Source organism: Phialemonium atrogriseum (assembly GCF_030411735.1).
Source record: "Phialemonium atrogriseum strain 8032-3 unplaced genomic scaffold QBC33scaffold_4, whole genome shotgun sequence".
In the NCBI taxonomy this organism is placed as follows: Eukaryota; Fungi; Ascomycota; class Sordariomycetes; order Cephalothecales; family Cephalothecaceae; genus Phialemonium; species Phialemonium atrogriseum.
Genome location: NW_026848141.1, coordinates 915374 through 937426, shown reverse-complemented (window position 1 = coordinate 937426; position 22053 = coordinate 915374). Strand labels below are relative to the sequence as shown.

General features: G+C 55.2%; 7 protein-coding genes across 7 annotated transcripts; 3 read left to right on the top strand and 4 right to left on the bottom strand.

Annotated features, from left to right (window-relative positions):
• Window positions 1-1451: 1451 nt before the first annotated feature.
• On the top strand, window positions 1452-3521 carry QBC33DRAFT_445445 (putative c6 transcription factor protein; the record flags this gene model as incomplete). The annotated part of the gene is made up of 6 exons (XM_060424328.1): window positions 1452-1486; window positions 1554-1586; window positions 1652-1693; window positions 1746-2063; window positions 2136-2363; window positions 2432-3521. The coding sequence occupies 6 exons, from the start codon at window positions 1452-1454 to the stop codon at window positions 3519-3521; spliced, it is 1746 nt and encodes a 581-aa protein (XP_060286779.1).
• A 1919-nt stretch (window positions 3522-5440) lies between these two features.
• QBC33DRAFT_528478 (eukaryotic rRNA processing protein EBP2-domain-containing protein) lies at window positions 5441-6848 on the bottom strand. The gene is made up of 2 exons (XM_060427059.1): window positions 6463-6848; window positions 5441-6393 (listed from the first exon to the last, which is right to left on the bottom strand). The coding sequence occupies exons 1-2, from the start codon at window positions 6775-6777 to the stop codon at window positions 5620-5622; spliced, it is 1089 nt and encodes a 362-aa protein (XP_060286778.1). The 5' UTR covers window positions 6778-6848; the 3' UTR covers window positions 5441-5619.
• Window positions 6849-8657: 1809 nt separating this feature from the next.
• QBC33DRAFT_272117 (cyanate hydratase) lies at window positions 8658-9418 on the bottom strand. Its single transcript, XM_060423196.1, has 3 exons — window positions 9270-9418; window positions 8774-9213; window positions 8658-8713 (listed from the first exon to the last, which is right to left on the bottom strand). Exons 1-3 carry the CDS (start codon window positions 9300-9302, stop codon window positions 8692-8694), a joined length of 495 nt encoding a protein of 164 aa, XP_060286777.1. The 5' UTR covers window positions 9303-9418; the 3' UTR covers window positions 8658-8691.
• A 157-nt stretch (window positions 9419-9575) lies between these two features.
• Window positions 9576-11486, bottom strand: QBC33DRAFT_528469 (PLC-like phosphodiesterase protein). The gene is made up of 2 exons (XM_060427058.1): window positions 10840-11486; window positions 9576-10779 (listed from the first exon to the last, which is right to left on the bottom strand). The coding sequence occupies exons 1-2, from the start codon at window positions 11064-11066 to the stop codon at window positions 9801-9803; spliced, it is 1206 nt and encodes a 401-aa protein (XP_060286776.1). The 5' UTR covers window positions 11067-11486; the 3' UTR covers window positions 9576-9800.
• On the top strand, window positions 11381-12842 carry QBC33DRAFT_528465 (uncharacterized protein). Its single transcript, XM_060427057.1, has 2 exons — window positions 11381-11705; window positions 11764-12842. Exons 1-2 carry the CDS (start codon window positions 11665-11667, stop codon window positions 12713-12715), a joined length of 993 nt encoding a protein of 330 aa, XP_060286775.1. The 5' UTR covers window positions 11381-11664; the 3' UTR covers window positions 12716-12842.
• Window positions 12843-12848: 6 nt separating this feature from the next.
• QBC33DRAFT_600924 (uncharacterized protein) lies at window positions 12849-20333 on the top strand. Its single transcript, XM_060432091.1, has 3 exons — window positions 12849-13281; window positions 13484-17450; window positions 17592-20333. Exons 1-3 carry the CDS (start codon window positions 13180-13182, stop codon window positions 20237-20239), a joined length of 6717 nt encoding a protein of 2238 aa, XP_060286774.1. The 5' UTR covers window positions 12849-13179; the 3' UTR covers window positions 20240-20333.
• Window positions 20334-20893: 560 nt separating this feature from the next.
• On the bottom strand, window positions 20894-21760 carry QBC33DRAFT_576218 (kinase-like protein; the record flags this gene model as incomplete). Its single annotated transcript, XM_060430894.1, has 3 exons — window positions 20894-21377; window positions 21417-21616; window positions 21668-21760. The coding sequence occupies 3 exons, from the start codon at window positions 21758-21760 to the stop codon at window positions 20894-20896; spliced, it is 777 nt and encodes a 258-aa protein (XP_060286773.1).
• Window positions 21761-22053: the final 293 nt, after the last annotated feature.

The window sequence follows — 22053 nt, the reverse complement described above, 5'->3', positions numbered from 1 at the left end:
AGATGCAATAATTTTGTACATGACGGTACAGTGCGTAATCACTACTATAGACACGGTATGCGATGACCAGGAGTGAACTGCTGGAAGTGACTACTTTCCGCATGCCAAACCGAATTCTTGTTCAAGGATTGCTGAACAGGTATCTACTGCGGTAAACCTACCACGTCAGCCAACTAACCACATGTGCTCTTTGCAGTTTCTTCTCGCCAATCTCTTGACATTCCGTCCGCCTCAGATGCTGTTGCGTTGGATGCCAGTTGTGCTTACATCACTTGGTCAGGAAGTTGCTGCGTGCACGCTAATACTAGTCTTTCATCGAAACTGCTGGGGCTCCCCTGCAAGGCCAGCCCAGCACCAATGACACAACGGGAAACTTTGCCCCACCCCTTGACAGCCAGGTTTTATTTAGAACTTGATCTAGCTCTTCTGGGGATAGCCCATTTCCTGCCGTCGGGAACCGCTCGATTGCGGCTGTCCACCCAGCGCAATATGCTACCTGTCGGGGAAAGGCGCTGCTGCGTAGTGTGTCGCTGCTTCTCGCCTGCCCGCAAGGTCCTCTTTCATGCATTTCGGCCCCTTAGCGGCGACACTTGATGGTGCTGGGCGCATGGGGGAGGGGGGTTGCTATTTAACAACCGGCGCCCCTCCAGTCGCCCTCTTGCCCTTCCTTTTCCGTCATCATCACTAGATTCATATCACAGCTCCGTTGCTGTCACCGCACCACCCACATTCGCTTTTGCAACCCATCTGAGGAAGTCCTCGTCGACTCCTGTCATTCGCTTGTTTACTTTTTTTGTTTTTATTTTGTTTTAGTGTTTGAAGCCTCCCGAGACCAGAAATAACTCGTCCACCCACCCGAACCTCGAACTCCACGAAGCACCCATACAACGCCTCCCGAGCATCACACTGACAAGTAGCCTCTCGAACCATCTACCTCCCCCTAACCAAGAACCCCCGGATGTAGATTCCCCCCAGTGTCAGCTCGCCATACCTTCGTTGAGTTTACTCGGAGTCTCTTCAACACCCAAAAACCACCTACGATCGCTACTGTATTGCCAACGGGGCCCACGGAGATAGAAAGGGGGAAAGAAGAGTCGGAATTGAGAAGAGGAGACCATTGTCGGCGGGAGATTCTGTTTGGGCCAACCACCAATATCCGCCCAGCTTCAACCCTTCGTCGTTAAGCCAGCGTCCTCAACGTGGCCGCTCAGGAGTGACGAGATCCCAACCTCGGGCTTGCTCGCTATATAGCCGCCTCTTTTGACTACGACCCCGGGCATCCGCTCCGTTGCAATACTACCAGACGCTCGCTGCTCTTAAACGAGGGACCACTGTAGCTCTCCCATTCGCGTAGGCTGCACGCTGCTCATCTGTCTCGCTGTCCGGGAGCCTCGAACCTAACGTGTCGACACTTAGTTCTTTCGTTCTAATTCACTTTGCCTATCGTCGAGATGGCCGGTCCTGGTGGTGGTCCTCCTCGAAGGAGGTGAGCATTTCATGACCAACCCTTGCTTGATATATAGACTTTCGGCAGCTTTCTGACATTGCCATAGCCATACCAAGTCCCGAAAGGGCTGTGATACCTGGTGCGTTTTGTGCTTTCCTAGGAGAAAACGCGAGATGAAGACAACATACTGACCCCGCGCCTCAGCAAGCGTCGTCACATCAGGTGTGATGAGAACTTTCCCCAGTGGTGCGTATTCTCCGACCCGTTCATATTCTTCGGCGCCTAACTCGCTTCCCAGTCGTAACTGTACGAAGCACAAGATCCGTTGCCCTTATAACGACATCCCTGTCCCGGAGGAGAGATCGGCCACCCCTGACAAGCCAGATCTGATGTGGACCCCTGAAATCGAGGCGGCGATAGAACAATGGCAGCACACCGGAGTCTTCCCGTTCCCCAGCCTTCACATCTATCCGGCGCCTTCTCCCCACTACTTGTCGATGGAGGAGATGCGGCTGATATTCCACGTTGCCTCCATCAGCGACCAGTTGGGGCAGTTGGGGCCGTTCGGGCCAATCGACGCCAATGGCTTCACCCTGTGGACGCGCCAGATTCCGACGTAAGACAAATGATGATCCCTGCAATGTTTGTTTATATGCCTCGGCACAAGAGTACTAACAGTTGGCCGCAGCATCCTCAGGATTGGTGCAACGCATCGCTATGTCTTGCATGCCCTCCTGGCCTTCTCTGCCATGCACCTCGCCTTCTTGAATGAATGCCCGTTGGTTGGGAACATGGCCTACGAACACCGCGGCATCGCGCTCAAGGGTTTGCAGGAAGCCATCGGCACCTTTTCGAGGGAGACGTCAGATGCTATCCTGGCGGCATCTCTTGTCCTGTCGTGGCAAGCCACAGATTGGTAAGCCAATATAACTGCCCCCAGCCAAGCCACGGCAACGCAAGCTACCAAGGCTAACCCCAATATAGGAGGAGCTGGACCCAGCTCATGCAGGGCACCTCTTCGGTCATCGAAGCCATGGATCCCTGGAAGCACGAATCCCAGTTCGGGGATTTCATCGCCGAGAGAAGCACCTTCCCCACGGCGCCGCCGTCGCCCTCTCCGGATCACAAGCCCAGCCAGCCACGCAAGGAGGACCTCGATATCTTCCAGCGCACCATCCAGCAGCTCCAAAAGGTCGAGTCTCACCTGAAGCAGACGGGCGAGGACACCAAGCAGTTCGCCCAGCTCGTCAACTTCGTCAAGGGCGCCCGAAAAGTCAGCCCCACGCTTTCGGTTGCGCAGCAGTTCGACCGCCTCCAGCCCCTGCGCCAGTGGCTCTTCTGGCTGCCCGTGCTCTACTTGCAGCAGACTGGCGGGTCGCCAACGTCCTTGGTCATCATCGCCCACTACTACACCGTAGCCCTCTTGATGGAGCGCCTCTTCCCGGAGATTGGTGCTGCTTACTTCGGAAGCCTGGCTATTGCTCCCGTCGAGGAGATCGCCCGGAGGCTGCTCTCCTTTGTCAACGTGGCTGGCAGCGGGAACGGCGACGCCGAGACCCCACTGGCTCTCATGGAGTTCCCCATCGACACTGTTAACGAGTTCCGCTCGAGGATGGGATGGGTTCAACCCGTTCGCACCCCGTCGTTCCCCCAGTTCCACTCTTCCAACTTCTACGCCGGCGAGTGTGCTCCCACGCCGATGCAGCTGGCCTCGACCACCCAGGAGTATGTGCCCTATGCGCACAATCCTGCCTTCAGCTACAGTACCGAGGACTTGTCCGTCGTAACCACGGAACCCGGCCCCAACGGCGCCATCAGCCCTCTGCAGCTGTCGTCGCCCTTCACGAACTCGCGCTATCTCAGCATTCCAAGCCCGTCTTACGGAGGGTACAGCCCCACATCCAGCAACTACGGGGACTACGGCGACTACGGCGACACGTCGTCGGTCGTCTACAGCGACCACGAGGATTATGGACCTCTGGATATGGGATTCCCCGCCAACGGTCCCCTGCTCGGTGGTTCCAACGCATTTGGTCTCGGGTTCGTGCCTCCAATCCAGACCGTGTGGATCTAGCCTCTCTGGTGCACCCCACCGGTCGTTTCTCCGGTTTGGATACGAGGCAATAGTGATTGACCGTAACACCCAGGACTTCTGCGATGATTCCCACCATGCCGCCCAGCTACCCGCCATCAGATGGTCCTGGCGAATTCCACCCTTCGTCGCTCCCGAACCTTGCTCCTTCCCCGTTCCTCACATCCTCACACCTCAGCCCGCTGCCCCCACCGGGATCTCCGATTCCCCCAGCGGCCCTTCCCTCGCCTCGCTCTCATCGGCACACCACCTCAACCGCATCTGCACCCCCAGCTGTTCCGGACGAAGGGAACTGGGAGGAGGAAAACGCATGATCCCGAGTCCTCGGCTCCAGCCCTCTAATGAATCTCAAACGAATTCCCTTTTCTTCCAAGCCTGCACGAACACGATTTTGCTTGGCCGTTTCGACCCGCCACAGACGCAATTGTACACCACACTCCTTGACAACGATCATACTGTACTACCACCCAGACTCGCAGCGATTCCAGACATCCCGAAGTCTGATTCACTCCTTTTACGACTGAAACGACCAAAACCTAATCTGTATTCAATAATACCAAGACGCTCCTTTGTCACACCGGTCGGCATGATACCCCCACATAGACGCTCCTTTCCGGACCACCGCTTGGATGGATATCCAGCTATAGACGCTCCTTTTTTGAGGAAAAAAATCACTGTTACCGGCCGGGCCGGATGCACATACTATTACCCGGGCATTCCTTTGACGACTAGATTATGACGACACCTCAATCGGCATAGAAACACACTCCTTACGGATATATTTGATGATCACGATACCCAACTGCATAGCGGCTGTTTTGTTTTGGACTAAATGTTGTTCTTCCTTGGTTTTTCTGTCTTTGGCTTATATATATTTCTGTTCCTCGGCTCGGCTACTAGCGAAATCGGTGCGGATCACGGTCACGAAAAAAGGGTTGCTCTTCATGGCGTTTTACAGGCTGCATGTCTTTTTTTCACGGCGTTCATTGCTATCTCTGGAGCGTTTTCCGCACAGGCATATGGGATTTCCTAATGTGATGGGAAGGCCTCTAGGCCTAGAAACAATTGGTTCAAGAACGTTGTTTTTCTCTTATTCGCTAGCACATAATGAGGGTCTAATTCATTAATCCGTGCTCTGGCTACCAAGTTTACTGGTAGAAGAAGAGAAGGGAATAGAGCAAGAGAATAAAATCCCAAGTTGAATGCAAGCAAGCATGGCTATCGTAACGTTCAGAGGGTCATTTTAATTATGGACTGCGTGACAGTGTTTCTCGAGCTACATCATATAATCGCGGTCAAGACAGTGAAAAGTGCCGTAGTCTATATTACCATGGTTTATTCTGATCTATTCCAGATGGAATAGCAGATAGAGCCGTAGCGGGATGTAGGGGGGGAAAAACACGGTAATCCAGAACATCGATCTCCTTTATCATCTTCCTCACAAATCAAGCTACGGATCCATCACCACTTCTACACCCCCCCACCGATCAACCCCCAGCCTTCCCTCATTCACATCCTCGACGCCGCGGCCTGCCGCCTATCCTTCCCGGGCCTCGACGCGCCACGGCCGCGACTGCCACCGCCACCACGCCCACCGCCACGACCACGGTCAGCACCGCCGCCGCCACGTCCACGTCCACGTCCACGTTCACCACCACGCCCACCACGCCCACCGCCGCCGCGGCCCCCGCCATCGCCGCTCTTCATGCGCGCGGCGCTGAAGCCGGACAGGTCGCCCGAGCTCATGGCGTCGCCGGACTTTGCGTGGCGCTTCTTGCCGCCGAAGCCGTACTTGTCGTCCTTCTTCTGGCGCTTGCCGGGGCGGCCGCCGGAGCCGCCACGGTCGCCGACACCACCACCGCCACGGCCGCCGGCGCCGGCGGTCCGCCTGCCGCTATTGCGGTCGTGGCGGTTGAGCTCGCTGTCGACGGCTACGTCGAAGAGGTCGTCTACCTCTGTTGCGCCGAGGGCGGAGGCTGAGCCATCTTGTCGCTCTGGAGGGGGGGTTGTTAGTTCCGTGGATGGATTGATAGATAGATAGATGGGCAAGTGAAAGGAAGGGGAGAGGAAGGGGGAGTGATCAGGGGAACTCACTCCTCTTCAGCGTCTTGATCTTCTCGAGAGTCTCCCTCTTCTGCTTGGCCCGCTCCTGCTCCTTGGCGACCTGGACCTGCTTGCCGAACTTCTTGAGGTCGCGCTGCTTGCGTGCCTCGGCGGCGGCCTTCTTGGAGGTTGCCTCCTCGACCAGCTTGGACTTGACCTTCTCCATCTGGGTGTCACTCTTGACCATCTCGGCAAAGTAGTCGGTGGGCCGGCTGAATGGCACGCCCTCCTTGAGGAGCAGGGAGCGGCCCTTCTTGGCCGCCTCGAGGCTCTGCGAGTAGAAGGCCAGCTCCCGCTGGAGATCGTCTTGGATGTCGGGGATGGATTCGGCGGTCGGCTTGCTCGAGACGACGGACTGGTGCGTTGCGAATGCGACGGACGAATCCGTCGGAAGGGCGATACGGCTGAGAGAGGCTAGGAGAGCGGTGTGGTTGTTGATTGTTACACGGGTGTGCGGAACGAGGTCCTCTTTGTCCTCAGGGTCGAGATCCTCGAGGTCTTCGAGATCAATGTCTTCCTCCTCGTCGTCGTCCTCCTCATCCTCTGATGATTCATTTTCTGGGTCTTTATCGTCCCCTCCCGCCTCTTCTTTACCGGCTTTCTTTATCTTCTCCGCCATCAATTCTTTGGCGGCCTTTTTTGATAGCTTTGTCGGCGGGAAGGAGGTTGGCTTTGGCAGATAGATTCTATCCTCCATCTCGATCTCGGACTCGCTCGAGCTGTCGTCGCCATCCATCGCAGAGAGATTGACCTAGCACCACCGTAAGTATAAGTGATCGAGGGCACGGAACCTCCAATAGGAGCCTTCAGGGATGCTCACCCCTCCGCCAATTCCATCGTCTTCTTCATCATCGCTCTCTGCGTCCTCGTCCTCGTCCTCGACTTCTTCTGCGGCATCATCAATCAGCCCATTACGATCCTCGTCCTCCTCTTCGTCCTCGTCCTCAACACCCTCCCAGTCGTCGCCGTCATCATCGTCAGCATCAGCTTCCTCGTGCTTCTTGGTCTTCGCCCCACCCTTTCCGGCGTTTTCTTTCCGCTTCAATGCCTGCTTTTGTTTCTTTTTCAGGGCCAATTTCTTGAAATCAATACCCTTCTCGTTGGCCAACGCCACTTGTAGCCTGCTTTTCGCCATGTTGAGGAGTGCACAGTTTGTTGCGCTGGCAGTCTCTTGCTCTATGCACCTGCGAAAGCTCACTGGAGAACTTTTTTTTTTCCTTAGTAGACGAAGAATTCTGCCAGGCCTTACGAACTTTTGGTCTTCACCGCCTCCATTCAGGGGCGGGGTTCAAGAGCACATTTAACCCTAACCCTTGAATGCCTGGGGTGGGCCGCCTTTTTAGACTGGCACGACTTGCAAGCAAGCAACTTATATTTGGAACTTTTGAGGTGCGATGAGTGCCATTCCTCTACTGGTACGTGGAGGTCGCCAATTAGACTGTGAATGCAAAGGGGAAGACGAAACCCATTCGAGATTGGGGTCCTCACAGTCACACTTGGAAGTCACAGCAGGTCACAATGCAGAAATGTCCCGAAGGAAGGCATAGAGTCAACCGGTTACTATTTCAATATGGCCATATCTAAGGAACGCCACAGAAGCCTGCTGGCCCCTGAGTTCCCTCCCTCCCGCCACCATCGCTGGTGGCCAGCCAAGAAAAAAAACCTTTTTCAGACAGCTCATCGCGAAATCGCCATCCGAACAGGTTGTAAGGTCAAAAAGTAGGACAGCCGTTGCCAAGGGGTAGCTGGTAGACATCCCGCCCCGGCTGAAGTTGACATGCGAGGCGGCTAGACTGGCGGCGGCGGGCGAACGACGCCGAAGAGAAGAGACAAGTGTCGCGGTGCAGGGGTACCGGTGAGACCGAGAGTGAGGACCAAGAAGTGCGGTGAGGGGGTGGTGATGGGGCAGAGGGCCCGCTCAAGGTGCAGTGGGCCATGCCGAGGGTGAACGGGGCTTGCTGGGCGGGTGGTTGAGATGCGCAGCGAGAGGGAGACTGGGTCGAAGGCTGGCGCTGGTCGACAGGGCTATCGTGCGGAAGGGGATCGTGAAAGAGCTGCGGAGCGGCTTCCTGTGCCGGGCTTCGATGACTTGGAGGAGGAGAGGGGCCGTCTGGCCTCTTGCCCCGTTCGGAAGACCCTGGAGTCATTTACATGACAACGCAGTAGCCGTTGAGGTTGGTGGAGGTCTGGGGAACCTTGGTGGAAGTGGTGGAAGGCATGTTGATTTGGTGTTGGCGTTGCGAGAGGTGCAAAGTTGGATGTGTGTCTTGAATGGTCTGTTGAGGACTCAAGATGCTTGTGTGTGATGAGAAGAGAAGAAGAAGATCTGGGAGAGGGATCGAGGGGGATTCTTATAGATTTTTCGAGAGACAACTTGCCACTCCCTGGATGGAGGCATCGAGGCGGTCGTTGCCCATCGCACTCTCCCAATCTCCCAATCTCCCACGAAACCAGCGAGGCTTGAAGCATGGACAAAAGAAATGCATTCGTATTAGCAATGAATCTGCCATGAGAACATGCTTAATATTGTTCCTTACTATTGTTCTGGAGGATCAAGGAATGGTCTTTCATCACCGAGTTGACATGTGGAGTCGGTGAGTCGCTTTTCGAGGCATCCGTCGAGAGGCCAAGTGTGGGCGAGTCTTTCGAGAAGAACGTCGTCTTTGTGACGAGAACGAAAGGCTTGCATATTATTAGCAGGAACAATACTAGGGGCAAACGATGTTGGTGATGGTGTGGAGTTTCCCTCTGGCTGCGATGCCTTGGTGGTTTAGCGAGCGGCTTCATATTGTTCTCTTAGTATTGTCCCCCCTGGCAACAATCAGCCTCACCATCACACCTCTCCAACACGGCCAAAGAATTATCGAAGCTGGACAGATTTGGGTTCACATGCTCGGACTAGCTACTAGGAAACAAAGGGAATGTAATCCACACCATGGCCAGATGAACGATGAAGTTTGGTGTTTTCAGCTTCGTGGCTAGTATCGCATCCCTCAAAAGGTTCCCAACCAAAGCAAATGAGACTCCAGCCACCAAGGATATCGCTGCATTAGAACCGAGTGAAGGGAAGCCTGGCTTGTTAGCATAATCGAGCAGATGCCGGGGTCTATGTAGCAATGAGATCACCATACCATTTGCCCTTGAGTGTGATGATAACCCATGCGGCGCCAGCCTCATCGACCTCCTTCTCGACCTTGGTGTTGAAGCAGATAGCACTCATGATACCATCGCCAAATTTCTCGTTCAGGATGGCCTTGTAGGCGTAGCCATAGTTCTGCACGATCTCGTAGAGCCGATAGATCAGAGGCTCGACAGGAGGCATGGGTCCTGCTCTGCCCCTGTCCGGGAACCCCGTCATCTGGGCAACGAAACTCTCCTTGGGCACGCCGAGAATCTGTGAAAGCTTTTCGGCATCCTCAGCAGACGCTTGGGCCTGGCCATAAAAGATGGCGGCAACCGCGACTTCACTACGGCCAAGCTGCTGAGCGAGGGACTCGAAGCTCAAACCCTTTTCGGTCTTGGCGTCGAAGAGGGACTTTGAATAAGCAGGTAGACGATCGACGATCGAGCTCTTTCAATCACTATAAGCATGGTTTCCGGATACAACGGGACTTTTGTGGATCTTACATCAAGCGTGGCGAGCCTAGGTTGATCTGACATGTTGTATGTGGGCGACAAGATGTATGTGTGTGGATGGGGTGGTATGATTGCCAAAAGAAGTAAACTATGAACTTATTATGAGGGAAGCAGAGACCCGGAGACTTATAGACTCCCAATAGACTGTGCAGCCCGCATCAAAACGCAAAGTCGATCCGAGGTTGACGAACCAGACGTCATGATGTTGCAGCAGCCGGTACTTGACCCCGCGGCCAAGATGTCCCCGCGCCGGAGAAATGCCGGCGACTCGGGATATTAGCCGTCACGCGGATGCCTCAAGCCCACACGACCATGAGGCAAGCCCACACGACCATGAGGCAAGCCGTATCATGTGCCAGCGCCGTTTCTCCACGGCGCGTAAATGCTTACTTAGTCTTGCGGCTGGATGGCCTGACTAGCAAAACAAGATAAATTAGAGGCCATCGCCTTACCCCAGGGAAGGGCCTGAGAAAGGGACGATGCGCCCAGACCCCAGGACGGGGAACCCCTCTTAGAAACCCCTCAGTCGGCCTCAGAACGCGGGAGCTTGGCTGCAGACCAATCTTGCATGGCAGCGGCCACTAGATCATCCACATTGAGAATGTCCACACCCTCCTGAACTAGCACCTCCCAAACATGGTTCCTCAGTTGGATAGGCCAATCTGGCAAAGCCCAGTACCGCGCCTTCAGTCCTCTCTGATGAGCCTCTTTGACATGCTTCCGAATCTTGGCAAGTTGGACAGGACTTAACTGCCCATGATCGAGTTTCCCAATGGCGGTTTTGAACGACACACTGGCGTAGAATGAATTGGTCGAGTCAAAATCACCGTCCTCGAGCTTATCCAGAGGAGCGTCAAAGAATGAGTCTCGTGAAGTCGAGTTCGCCACGATTTGGCCGAAGGGAGTATTGCCCGTTCCTACGACGGTGATGGGGCCCCTGTGCACCTTCCCGTCCTCGAAATAGGTGAGCCAGCCTCGACTTCGCAAAGGTTCGAGCTGCTCAACGACGGCGTGCCACGTCTCCTCGCCCGCCGTTTTCAGATCGACCAAAAGCACCAACGTCTGATATGGGCTTGTGTCAAAGACGCCGTTGCCACTCCCGTTGTAGAACTTGGTGGACGGGTTTTGCCTTTCCAGAAGCTTAACGAGAGGGTCGATGTAAAGTGAACTAAAGGTCCTGTTCGGCTGCAGTGCCGCCGTGTCATGCCCGATGAGGAGTTCATCATCGTAAAGCCAGACATCAGCTTCGATTCCAATGCAGCCGGCATGTATGGCGGAGAAGAGAGGCACGCGCCGCCAGTAGTCATTGTGAGAATGACACGGAATGGGCGTGATATCCCTGAGGTAGTCCGTAGGGTACCGAGCAATCCCTTCGGTTCCGGAGCCAGGCTGGCCCCAGTCCCCCATGATATCATCAAGGTCGGCACTGGGGTCGTCATGGACTTCTCCCCCAGCCCGTTTCCATTTTACAAACGTGGTGTTCAAAGCAAAGAGAACAGACCTAGCCATGGTTAGTGGAGATCAGTTTTGGTCATAAGCAGGCACAGAGCCGACGGCATACAAGAAAGCTAGACTACAAATAGCAGCGCATGCAAGAGGCGAAGGTCTTCGGAAAGATGGTAGCCGACTGCGAGGCACGACAGTTTCCTGGTCGTAAGGCGATTCGTAGCCATGGTCAACGTCATGGTCTCTATCTTCAAGCAGCGGGTGCTCCTGCTTTCTCCCGGATCCAGGACCCGAGGCTGCCGAGTTCACACCGGGCCTCATATTGAACTGGTTCCGATTCATGCCTCACGCCCGAAGAGCGAAAGGGTGACCCAGTATTGCCGGATTTGCGTTTTGGGCCCGCATGTCCCGAGGAGCTGGGCTTTGTGCGCGACAATGGGCGTATTGAGTGATTATAGAGACTCAAAAGCACTTCGTTGAAGTAAGGAGGAAATTAATACTCTAGTGCCCATGTTGGTACCTAGGTACTGTATCTCGTCATATGAACCTACAGGTAGTATCCTGCTGATGACCCATAGGTGCACGTGATAAGGGGTGGTGGATAGGTACCTATCGAGGAGAGCACTCTTTTTTGGTTAAAACTTTCCCTTTAGGTTGTTGCTGTCATTCCGCCGAGACTTCACAAGACAATTGATGAGATCGAGGACGAGGCGCACTTCGATAAATCTGCAAGAAGAGAGACAGTAAAAAGAGCCCAAATGTAGAAACGCAAGCTTTGGAGCCAATCCTGTCTCACGACCTTCTTATCTTATCAGCTAGGACCTACAGTACAGTACAGTAGTGGGGAAAATTTACGACTTGCCAGTTCTCACCGGACTTCTTGTTATCCTCGATCTCAAGACACCTTACGAGAGCCTACCTTGGCTCAGAGACCTTCAAAATGCCTCACAAGCACACAAGACGGGTAAAGGACCCCTCGACGTAAGTGGAACCCCATGGCGCACATCCAAAACTCAACTTCAACTGAGACTTTGCACAGATTTGATCTACCGCCCTCGCAAGTCGCAAAACCTCTTCCTACGAGCGCAGCACCCAAGACAAACGGACCGCAGCCAAAAGGCAAACCGCAGCCAAAAGGCAAACCGCAGACAAAGGGCAATGATAGGACGGACAAGAAAAAACTCAAGAGGAAACGGGATGGCGTCGAGCAAAACGACGCGCCTCGGGCGTTCAAGAGGCTAATGGCCTTCGCGGGAGGGAATAAGCCACGATCCGGCCTTGATGATGGCACGCCGGCCCCAAAGAACAAGAAATCAGGGAAGACAGCCGAGATCGATGCAGGATCTGAAGGAAAAGAGGCCGTACCGTCTATCCGGCCCGGCGAGCGGATGTCCGAATTCGCAACCAGGGTGGATGCAGCCTTCCCTCTGAGCGGCTTGATCACCAAGACCACAAAGGGCAAGGACCCGCTGGGCCTAAAGGTGTGGCGGACCAAGAAAGAGAGGAAGATGCACAAGCTCTACGACCAGTGGAGAGAGGAGGACAAAAAGGTCCAGGAGAAGAGAGAAGAGGAACTCGAGCTCGCCGAGGAGCGTGAGATGGACGATGAGGCTCTCGGCGTGAAATGGAGGATGGACCTCGAGGATGCAATGTCAAAGAACAAGAAGAAGAAGAAGGGTGCGAAACGGGGCAAGTATGTGGGAGAGACGGCTGGGGCAGAAGAGGATCCTTGGGAGGAGCTGAAACGGAAGCGGGGAGAGCCCAAAATCGGCCTTCACGATGTGGCATCAGCGCCTCCAGAGCTTAAGCCAGTGATGGCCAAGTTCACGGTGCGTGGAGCCACGGTGGATGTTCAAGACATTCCAAAGTCGGCTGGCAGTTTGCGGCGAAGAGAAGAGCTGCAAGGTGTGCGTAACGATGTGGTTGCCGAGTACAGGAAGATAATGGAGGGGAGACGCTCTAGTCGTGCTAAGAAAGGCGAGAAAAAGTAAAGGTACTCGACTTGCGATTGGGTTCACGTGAGCTTCTCAGTTCTCACCAACTTCCATAGTATTTTAGGTACCTATCTGACGTGCGTAAATCACAAACACTTGTGAGAAATAAATGCGTTCAATACCGTTTCCGTCATCCAACATAGAAAACCCTGCTTGACCTATTTCCCTAGCACTTTTTGCTTGAAGAGGTTCTACAAATTCTATTTCCTATTGTCCCGAGCTTGCTAGCTACTAAAGTTACGGGTTGCTCACCGTGCCCACACCTCAGCGCCCATTTCGCTCACCTTGAGATTTGGCTTGACCCCAAAAGATAGGTAGCCCGCCACCAGCCCGCCTTCTTTCCCCACACCCGCGAGTCAAAATAGATTCTTGAATACCGGAACGCCCACAGTTCAATTCCCGACAACCACATTCTCCATCTCTTTTTCTGCCCATGACGTGTAACACTTCACACCATCAAGATGAAGGACGGGCTCGAGGAAGTGGTCGAGCACATTCTCCCGGACCTCGTTTTGTCGGGCGAGAAGGGTGAGTTTACCTGCGCGTTCCCCTCCCTTCTCCTGGTATCACTACGCCTCGCTCTTTTGGCCTCGCTGCTTCTCTCCTATATAAATATGTGGACGGGTCTATGATGGCTTCCTCGAGTCAAATTGCCAAGCTGCTGCTCACTTCACATCTGACCCATCACCGTTTTCCGAGTCTCACGCACGTGACCCGGCTGTGAGCTCAGACTAACAGCGTCAAATAGGAGCATCTATTACTGAGTTTCTCGTGCTGGCCAAGGGGTATTTCAATGGCGCAGACTCGGGAGCTATGGCTGTGCCCGGTCATTCCCAGGGCGGGCCAAATCCGCCTCCTGGGGCAGTTACCCCGGCCCTCCTCAATGATGCCGAGATGTCGTTTGCTCGAGCAGCATGGACCTGGCTAGTAGCCCGTCCAGAGGTGCTTATCGGCGGCAATAAACGATGGAATCGTCTTGAGCTGGACGAAGTCCTTGCACTCCCTGAACCACAACCTGCTGAAGACGAATCGGCCACCGCGGATTCAGCACACACTCAGGTTCGGTCAAAAGGGCGGTTGTCTGCACCTGCTACGCCGCAGAAACAAGGCCGGAAGCCTAGAAAGGCTCTCGAAGTGCAGCCACGAATCTACGTCACCGAAGATGCCCTCTGGAAGAGACTAACCCGCCATGGCGTTGATTATAAACGAATACCCAACTTGGAATGGAAATGCCTGCTTGGCATTGCCTCGACGAGGCGAGACGGTATTCTGCAAGGAGACCTTCGACGTCTTGTCGGTCAGGACCAGCGCTCCGTCCCGAAGCGAACAGATTTCCTTGCTGAGAAAGGCTACATCGTGAAGAGACCCCTGTTTGCTCAGGGGACCAAAACAAGCAAACTCTGGCTTACCGACCTGGCTCCCGCTATGTTTCCCGGAGCGGATGGAAGCGCTCCGACTAAAGGAGTGGATATGTCGAAGGCTGCCTTAACAAGAGACACCGAGCCAGTCTTTTGGCACAAGAAGTGGACGGGAAAGGACATTGACATTGAGGCCTTTGCTGAAGCTCTCCTAGCTATAGTCAAGGCTTGGGGGGTAATGAAATATTCGGACTTACGGTTGAAGATGGGGCTGGAGGACCTTCGGTGGCAGATGAGGGCTATGTCGAGAATGTGTCGGAAGGTGGCCGACATGGGTATCCTCAGATACGTTGCGGCTACTTTCATCGACTCCCGAAAAATCTGGAAGGACTGCATCAAATTCATTCGCGACCCAACCGAGGAAGAGTGGGAAACAATCTTGGCCACGGGGAAGAAAACCTCAAATCGGGGCACCCTCCCCAGGAACCTGTCAGCCCAAGCAAATGCAGCTTCAACCAATGCCAAGCCTTCTGGTACCCTCAAATCAGCAGAGGACGACGAGGACGACGGAGAGGAACCCGACGAAGCCTCAGCCTCCCAGCCGATACCCTCCGGCTGGGTACCGGAGAAGCCAATCGTCCATACTCTCTTTGATGCCGTGCGAGATGCTGGGCCGCGTGGAATATCCAACCCGCAGCTCAGCTCTTCCACTGTCGGCTACCACTTCCGACGCTATGTCAGTTCAGCCCTGACCAATTCTGCCAACAATCAGCAGCCGGCACACTTGAAGAAGTTCCAGATCAGCAGCGAACTCGTTCGGCATGGCAAGACCTCCACCTACATGTATTCGACGAAACAGGCCATTAGCTCACCGGGCGAGGTCGACAACGCTCAAGCCGAATCAGCCAGCCAGGCCGAGGATAAAGGGGGCGTTCCGAATTCCTCTGCATCTCCTCCCATGACTCCTTCCTATGGATTTCGCACTATCCAACCCCACGCCTTGGCTGGGGAGAATGCCTCGACCTTTTCGGCTCTCAGCCAAGCGGCAAGAAAAGGGTGCCCCAAGTTTTCCAAACAGCGAAGATTGCGCACGCCGGAACCTGTGTCTGCAACAGGCACCGCAGATGGAAGATCGCCTAAGCGCCGCCGCCTTGAGACTGATGGAGCCACGAAGGAGGAAGAATCGGAGAAAATGGCCGAGAAGCTACCAGGCAAGCCACCTGGTGCTTATATTGGCGAACCTGGCTCGCTGAACCCTCGGCGAAGGATACTAGGAAGGCCGAGGAAATCGCTAGTCATCATCTTCAAATCCGAGAAGCTGAAATCTCCCGATTACCTTATCACTCTGCCTATAACCACTACGGGATTCATCCCAGTCAACCAAGGCGGCCTTGAGGATGGAGACAAGATCATGGCAGAATATGCCGACATTACCTTTGGAGTTCAGTACAACGGAATTGCTGGCGAGCTTTCCTTGCCTGGCAACGACCGGAAGCTCGTATTCTATAGGCAACCTGGAGAGACTGGCAAAGGGCCTTTGACCATACCGCTCACTCACTTGCTTGAAGATCCCTCCATTCGGCCTGTTCCTGGAGGAGACGATAATAGTCTGGTCTGCACCACTAAAGGTGACGGCGACGAGGAATCGTCCTGGACGTACATTTTCGTCTTCAAGGATGACCCCCATAACCATGAGCAGGCAGTGTCCCTTCGGGATCGCGTCGTCGCAATAAGAGCCGGAACCAACGCCGACGAGGCGCCGGAGGAGCCCCCGAAACCAACAACTGGCGGGCGTGGCCGTCCAGGAAAGAAGGCTGGTGGAGCAGGAAAACCCTTCAAATGCGACAAGTGCGGCGGAGCCTGGAAGAATGACATGGGGCTCAAGTATCACTTGACAAAGGCTCAAAACCCATGTAATCCCAGCTACGTTGCAGCCCCCGTTGTGGATCGACCCAAAAAGCGTCGGAGGATGCCATCCTTATCGCCTGAACCGGAGAAACAGCCAGGCTCTGGGGATGGGCCAGCGACGCCAGCGGGGAGGAATCGTCGGGGCCGTCTCCGTGCCAAACCAGTTACCCCCAAGGCCAGAGCAGCGCGCAAGATAGCTCGACTCATCCGAGGTGCAGCGCCCAATTTTCGGGGGTTGGCGATTGACGACGACCGGCCACGCGAAAGACACGAGGAACAGCCAATTCTCAGCGAAGCGCCTCGGAATGAGCCCAGGCCTTCGGTGCCGCTAGTTAAGCCCCCTGTAGTGGCACTCCCAGCCGCTGCCCTGGAAGCCGCGAATCCCCAGGCATCAAGTCCTGCCCTGCCGACGCCGGGCAGCCCGGTTGAACCGTCAGAAAAAATAGAGGCTTCGTCTCCTCTTATGAGCTCTCCCAATCCTCCAGGCAGCCCAGTTCAGCCTCCTGAAAAAATGGAGGTTGAAGTTGAGGTTGAGGTTGAGGTTGAGGTTGAGGCTGAGGCTTCGGTTGCTGTTATTGGCTCTCCCAGTCGTCCAGGCACCGGAAACCCGCAGGAGCATATGTCTGAGGCAGCCCAGGACATTCCCAGTGTCACACCAAGGCCTCGACCACCGATACCTGCAACGGTGGCCCCTGTCACGCAGCAAGAAATTCTTGATCATCAGCTGCCGGATCCTCCACCAACAGAGAACCAGATGACTCCCAAGCCGTTCAAGCCCAGGGCAGATTACAGTCGCATCTCTGTGGAGTCGAAAGTCAAAACCGTGCAAGCTCTGGATATCATCGAATATTTGCTTGAGAGCAATGGCGGTGTGTTCCCAGGAGACAAGGCCCTCTTCTACGCTGTGATCCGAGTATTCTTGAAGGAATTCGGCGGCCAGAACCCGCCAACGCTTAAGAATTGTAAGATTGCGCTTAAGATCCTCGAGAACAAGAAGAAAGCTCGAGAGATAGGGCACGCGTTCAGGGAGAGCAGCGGACAGCTGGCCGTCATCACCATGCTCGTCAAGACAGAACTGGATCCCTCCAGCATCCTTCCAGCCGTGCTCAAGGGGAAGATGCAGGACGCATACCCGAACATCTTCATCCCGGCAGCCTTCTCGCCATCAAAGGAAGAGCTCAGGATGTTGCAGGAACTTGACAGGGAACCGGCCGACGCCGAGCGCAGCGGCAAGAATGGACCAAAATTCCGACAAAGGCGGGACCAGACTGGAGAGGTCGAGGTCCTGAGCGCACCGTATTACTCAAAGGGCAAGTCCTCAGGGGCGGTCGAGAGGCGGTCACGGGAGGTCGGCGAAGGCGAGAGTGGGAAACGATCGGAGCGGCAAACAACGAAGCGCCAGCGAGAGCTTGATGCCGACGAATTGGGTGAAAGGGGCAACGCGAAGAAATCCAGGACGGACTCGGGTCCAGTCACAAACCCGTCCATGGTAAATGAAAAAAGCCCCAGAAAATCGGTATCCGGTCGCCGGGAGCAGATGCACAAGGGAACAGTAAAGCGTAACGCAGAGGATGGATTGACAACTCCTCCCACCGTGAACGATTTAGTCTCCCACCACCACTCGACAACGCCTCCCACCGCGAACAATGTACGGCATGCTGCAGTCGAGGCTGAAGGCGAAAAACATGGTGGTTCTGGCAGTTCTGTCCCCACGACGCCTCCCCCCGCGGCAAACATGGAACTCAAGCCCACGTCGGTGGTAGACGCGATCAGAACGTTTGGTTTGCTCCCTGCTAAGAGGGGACCGAGGAAAGGGCACACAGCCGCCCCAAGAAAATTGGCTGTGCGAAACAACCCAGGGCTGGACAGCTTACCGCCTGGCTTCTTCACGTTCGCTACCGACACTCTCGCCCACCCGCAGCCCCGTACCCCGCATGTCCGGTTTCTCGAACCCAATACGCACCTCGACAGCCACAAAGAGTCTGCATCTGAAGATGAAGACCTTCCTCAGACTCCAGATACGAGCTCAACCGGTACACCACCGGATACTAGCCCCATTGATCTTCCCGAGCGGGAACGGGGCGAGGGGTTTGCCTTCGTGCCATCTACTCCGCTCAAGGAAGAGTCTCAAGGCGCCTGGCCCACCCTGAAACGACGGCACTTTATTGAGGGTGGAAACCAGAGCTTTGTGCTGGAAGGCTCGCCTCCCGACCGCAACCTTATTCTTTCCCAGTATATGCCGGCTGATGTCGACGATATCATAGCGAGGACCAAAGCCGACCCCGATGGATCGACCTCTTGGGCCGATCCACTTCTAGGAGAGTTCTGCCAAATTCTGGATCGCATTGAGGCTTGGGAGTTATCGGAAGACGGCAATGCCGTGCTCTCGGGGGACATGGTAGCCCCTGACTGCATCTACATCAATGTGTCAGCGCCCCCGGTGAGAGCTAGCATGGCACCAGTCACGCCGGTGTGGTCAGCGGAGAACATGTTTGAGATGCAGACCCTACCTTACGACCTCATTGCGGAGGGCAAGTTCGAGGACTGGGGAGCCCCTTCCCCAAAGCCGAGAGGTCGCCCTCGCAAAAATTTCTCGGGGCCCCTTGCCATGAATATCTCGAAGAGGAACGGAAGGAAGTCGGGCAAGGCGCTCCGTGTGGTACCTCTCAATAAGAATCGCTATCTCACGGCGTATCCGAAATCGGCGGATGAGTTCATTGCGACCCATGACAGCGACGAAGGCAAGGAAGACTGGTACAGCGAGTCTACAAGACTTTCGGCCTTTGTTTGTATTACGACCCTCATGGGCGGAGTCGGCCAGTCGGTTGATTGGGGCTTGGTGCTGAGGCTCTTCCCGAAGATGACTCTCTCAGGCCTTCGACGATTCTGGATCACGGCGCGGAAAGAGCAAAGGTCGAGTATTACAAATTTGACCCAGAAGTTCCGGAAGGAATTCCTGAGGGCGTACGAGAACAACGAACTCCCGCCGATCGACTACGAAAATGTCATTGCCTACGATTGGAAGATGCTGACACTCTGGACAAGGGAGCTCCTCAGTACAGAGTCGGTATCCATTCGCCTGCCTGCGTCCCTGGAAGAACTCGGCGATCAAAAGTTGGCCATAGTCGAACCGGCGCACAAATCGCGGGAATGGCGTGAGACCTACTTCATGACCGTACGGTCTTACTTCGACAGGTTCCAAGACGCAAGCTCGCAAGCCATTTCCATTCCGATCGATGATAACCAGGAGACCATCGCGGACAGCTTGACCGCCGCCATGTCTTGGATCCGCGCTCTCTGCGTGACTCCGGTGCCGAGATATTCGTCCCAAGCCGTCAAGGAAAGGCTGAATCAGTTGTGCGGATTGCCTCAGGCCGATAGAACGAGGCTCATGGAGGACGCATCCATCCAGCTCCGGAAACTGGGCATGATTGCCAAGTCCACTCGCCAGTCCGACTACAACCGCATCTGGAAGCTAAGCGGCCGCGTCATAAAGGTGCTGGACAAGACGGCCCAGGAGGACAAGTTCGCCAGAGCCGTCGAGTTCAAGAAGGAGCTCGACGCCTGCTTCCGCGAGGGCCGCAAGGCGGTCGTCAGGTACGTGTGCAACGACGGCGCCATCATGGCGATCCTCAACCTGCAGGCGCACCAGCGCATCGGCGTCGAGACGACGGGCCAGCCGAGCGTGCCCATGGGCTACGAGCCGTTCAACTACGAGACGCGCAAGTACCCCAAGCGGTACCACCACTTCCGCATGCACATGTCGCCGGCGGCCTCGTACCTCGACGACGCCGACCCCGAGCTGGCCGCCCTCCGGGCCCGCGTCGCCGCCGCGGACCCGCCCTGCCGCGGCCCCCGCGGCGAGATCCCGCTGTGGTGCGACGTGTTCGGCCGCCTCGACAGGCCCCGCTGGTGCAAGTGCCTGGGCGCCGCGCTGTTCATGCTCTCGTGCCGCGGGGGCGCCGGGGCCGCGGCCCTGGCGGCCGCGCTGCAGCCGGTGCTCATGGCGTTCGAGGCACAGATGATACTCGACTGGGGCGAGGGGGTTGGCCTGCTGAGGCGCCGGGTTGAGGGGACGGCGCTGGCCCCGACTGAGTGGTGGTGGTTGGCCGTTGAGGCGCAGAGGGGGGAGGGGGATCGGGGTGCTCCTACTGTTTCTGGTGTTGGTGACGCGGGAAAGGAGAGTGGCCCTTGTGCTCCCGGCCCGGCAGTGAGTGGCGCCGCTGGTGACGGCGTCATGGATGTGGACGGGTAAGGGGGGAAGTCAGTGGTACGAAGAAGCGAGAGTTTGAGTGCCTCTGGGCTCTCGCGTACCCGCTGGTTCAGAGCGAGCGGAAAGCTGGAAGAAATGGTCCTTCCAGAACTTGGCAGGCATTTAGAGGTCCTGTGGGAAGGCGTTCAAGGTTTGAGGATAATGTGATCGATGGAGTTTGGACGCAAGTAATAAGGGCTTGCGGGATGATACCAGACTCATGTGTACTCGGTTATGCTACTATTGTTGCCAATGAGATTATCCTATATATCAACCGGTCTCAAAGAGTGCCTCTGATATTGGTGATCAACCTCTTTCTACCAAGCTTCAGACCTGACCAAATGATTCACACATCTACCATACTCGCCAAAAAAAGGGGGGGGCGGGAGGAGGGCAGTTCTCTGCTAAAGGTTACAATTTGTTACTTAGGTAGAAGTGACTGACCACTGACTTAACTCCCAATTGCCCGAGGTTCGACAAACTCATCAAGGGAAACCTCATTAGGCAGGTAGCTACCCCAGCTCTTTCGGCCAAACCGAGGCTGGCTGTGCGTCCTGCTATCCCGCCTGCTTCCATGGACTCAGCTTTGCTAAACACAAAAATAGTCTCAGCATCATGTTCACGCATCCAGGTTTAACTCTGCCTTCATGGATGTCATTATCCCCACATCTCTACCCGCAATGTGTCTATCCATATATAATGATTTGGAAACTCATCCAAGATCTTCCCCACGTAGATGTGCCAGTCATCCTTCTTGGCCTCGAAGGTAAACATAGCCGTGGCATACTCCCAGTACACTGGATACCACCCTGAAGCCGCCCAGTCCACAATAACGGTCTCTCCGTTGGGCCTGATAATGATGTTTTTCCGCTGGAGGTCGTTGTGCGTGAATACTGCCGTGCCATTTCCTTGCAGAACCTGCGGAAGGACGCGACGATAGTATTCAGCTCTGTGGCGCACGCGGTCCCCACAGTCGCGGATATATCTCTTGAGCATGGCCTCAATCAGCTCGTCTTCAGTACTGAAGGGACCGTTGATGGCTGTGAGGTCTTCGTCTGTCCAGAACATTCCATCTAGGGGTTTCCGTCGCTCAACACTCCCAAAATAACCTGGAGAGGGTAGCTGCCGCAAGGTATCGAAGCTCTTCCGAAGCTGACTGGCGATGGAGGCCTATTCCAACCCGCTCAGACCGTCCCATAGCGAAATGAGAGTTCTTCCGCTAATGTTCTCCATCACGATATACGTGATCTTGGTGTCTTCCCACTCCTTCTGATAGATGGCGAAGAGTTGGGGAACAGCCACGTTGGAGTTTTCCCGTACGAACAGGAGGGTCTCTCCTTCAATTGGGTCGTCACCCACACCAAATTTGACGACGAGCGACTCGCACAGACGGACAGTACGGTGGACGCTAGTTTACTGAAGAGCATCCACAGACTTCTCTATCTTCTCCAAGGACGGAAGTGGTTTCGCGAGGCTAGAAAACGGAACAGAGAAAAGGATTTCGTGTTTTGGTGTTTGGGCCATACTGTACTCTTCTGTTTGGACTGAAACGAAAGAGGTGATTGCGAGAAAACGCTGGGAATGGGCAGCTGACAACTCAGGGAATCTCATGGGTGGGAGATGTTGCTTGTTGTATTTTGGCTGGCGGCATTCATTCATTCGCAGCCAATTGGCCACACTTTTGTTTCTAGCCCGTCCTAGTTTTGTGCCTCTTATTAACTTGCCTGGCGCTTAGTAGAATGGCCTAGCCAGTCTAGATTCCTTGATAAACATCAGGCTGGCCCCTAAAGATAGTTTCTCCTCTCTGCGATCCTTCC

Excerpts from the sequence above, each read along its gene's own strand:
- QBC33DRAFT_272117 (XM_060423196.1), bottom strand. The coding sequence starts at position 9,302 with ATGTCAGATCAACCTAGGCTCGCCACGCTTGAT. Across the intron at positions 9,214-9,269 it reads CTAGGCTCGCCACGCTTGAT|AGCTCGATCGTCGATCGTCT; the intron begins GTAAGATCCACA and ends AGTGATTGAAAG. Across the intron at positions 8,714-8,773 it reads ATCACACTCAAGGGCAAATG|GCTTCCCTTCACTCGGTTCT; the intron begins GTATGGTGATCT and ends CTAACAAGCCAG.
- QBC33DRAFT_528478 (XM_060427059.1), bottom strand. The coding sequence starts at position 6,777 with ATGGCGAAAAGCAGGCTACAAGTGGCGTTGGCCAACGAGAAGGGTATT. Across the intron at positions 6,394-6,462 it reads ACGATGGAATTGGCGGAGGG|GTCAATCTCTCTGCGATGGA; the intron begins GTGAGCATCCCT and ends CGGTGGTGCTAG.
- QBC33DRAFT_528465 (XM_060427057.1), top strand. The coding sequence starts at position 11,665 with ATGCCTCACAAGCACACAAGACGGGTAAAGGACCCCTCGAC. Across the intron at positions 11,706-11,763 it reads CGGGTAAAGGACCCCTCGAC|ATTTGATCTACCGCCCTCGC; the intron begins GTAAGTGGAACC and ends GACTTTGCACAG.
- QBC33DRAFT_600924 (XM_060432091.1), top strand. The coding sequence starts at position 13,180 with ATGAAGGACGGGCTCGAGGAAGTGGTCGAGCACATTCTCCCGGACCTC. Across the intron at positions 13,282-13,483 it reads CGTTCCCCTCCCTTCTCCTG|TTTCTCGTGCTGGCCAAGGG; the intron begins GTATCACTACGC and ends TCTATTACTGAG. Across the intron at positions 17,451-17,591 it reads GAAATCCAGGACGGACTCGG|TCTCCCACCACCACTCGACA; the intron begins GTCCAGTCACAA and ends TGAACGATTTAG.
- QBC33DRAFT_528469 (XM_060427058.1), bottom strand. The coding sequence starts at position 11,066 with ATGAATCGGAACCAGTTCAATATGAGGCCCGGTGTGAACTCGGCAGCC. Across the intron at positions 10,780-10,839 it reads ATTTGTAGTCTAGCTTTCTT|GTCTGTTCTCTTTGCTTTGA; the intron begins GTATGCCGTCGG and ends AACCATGGCTAG.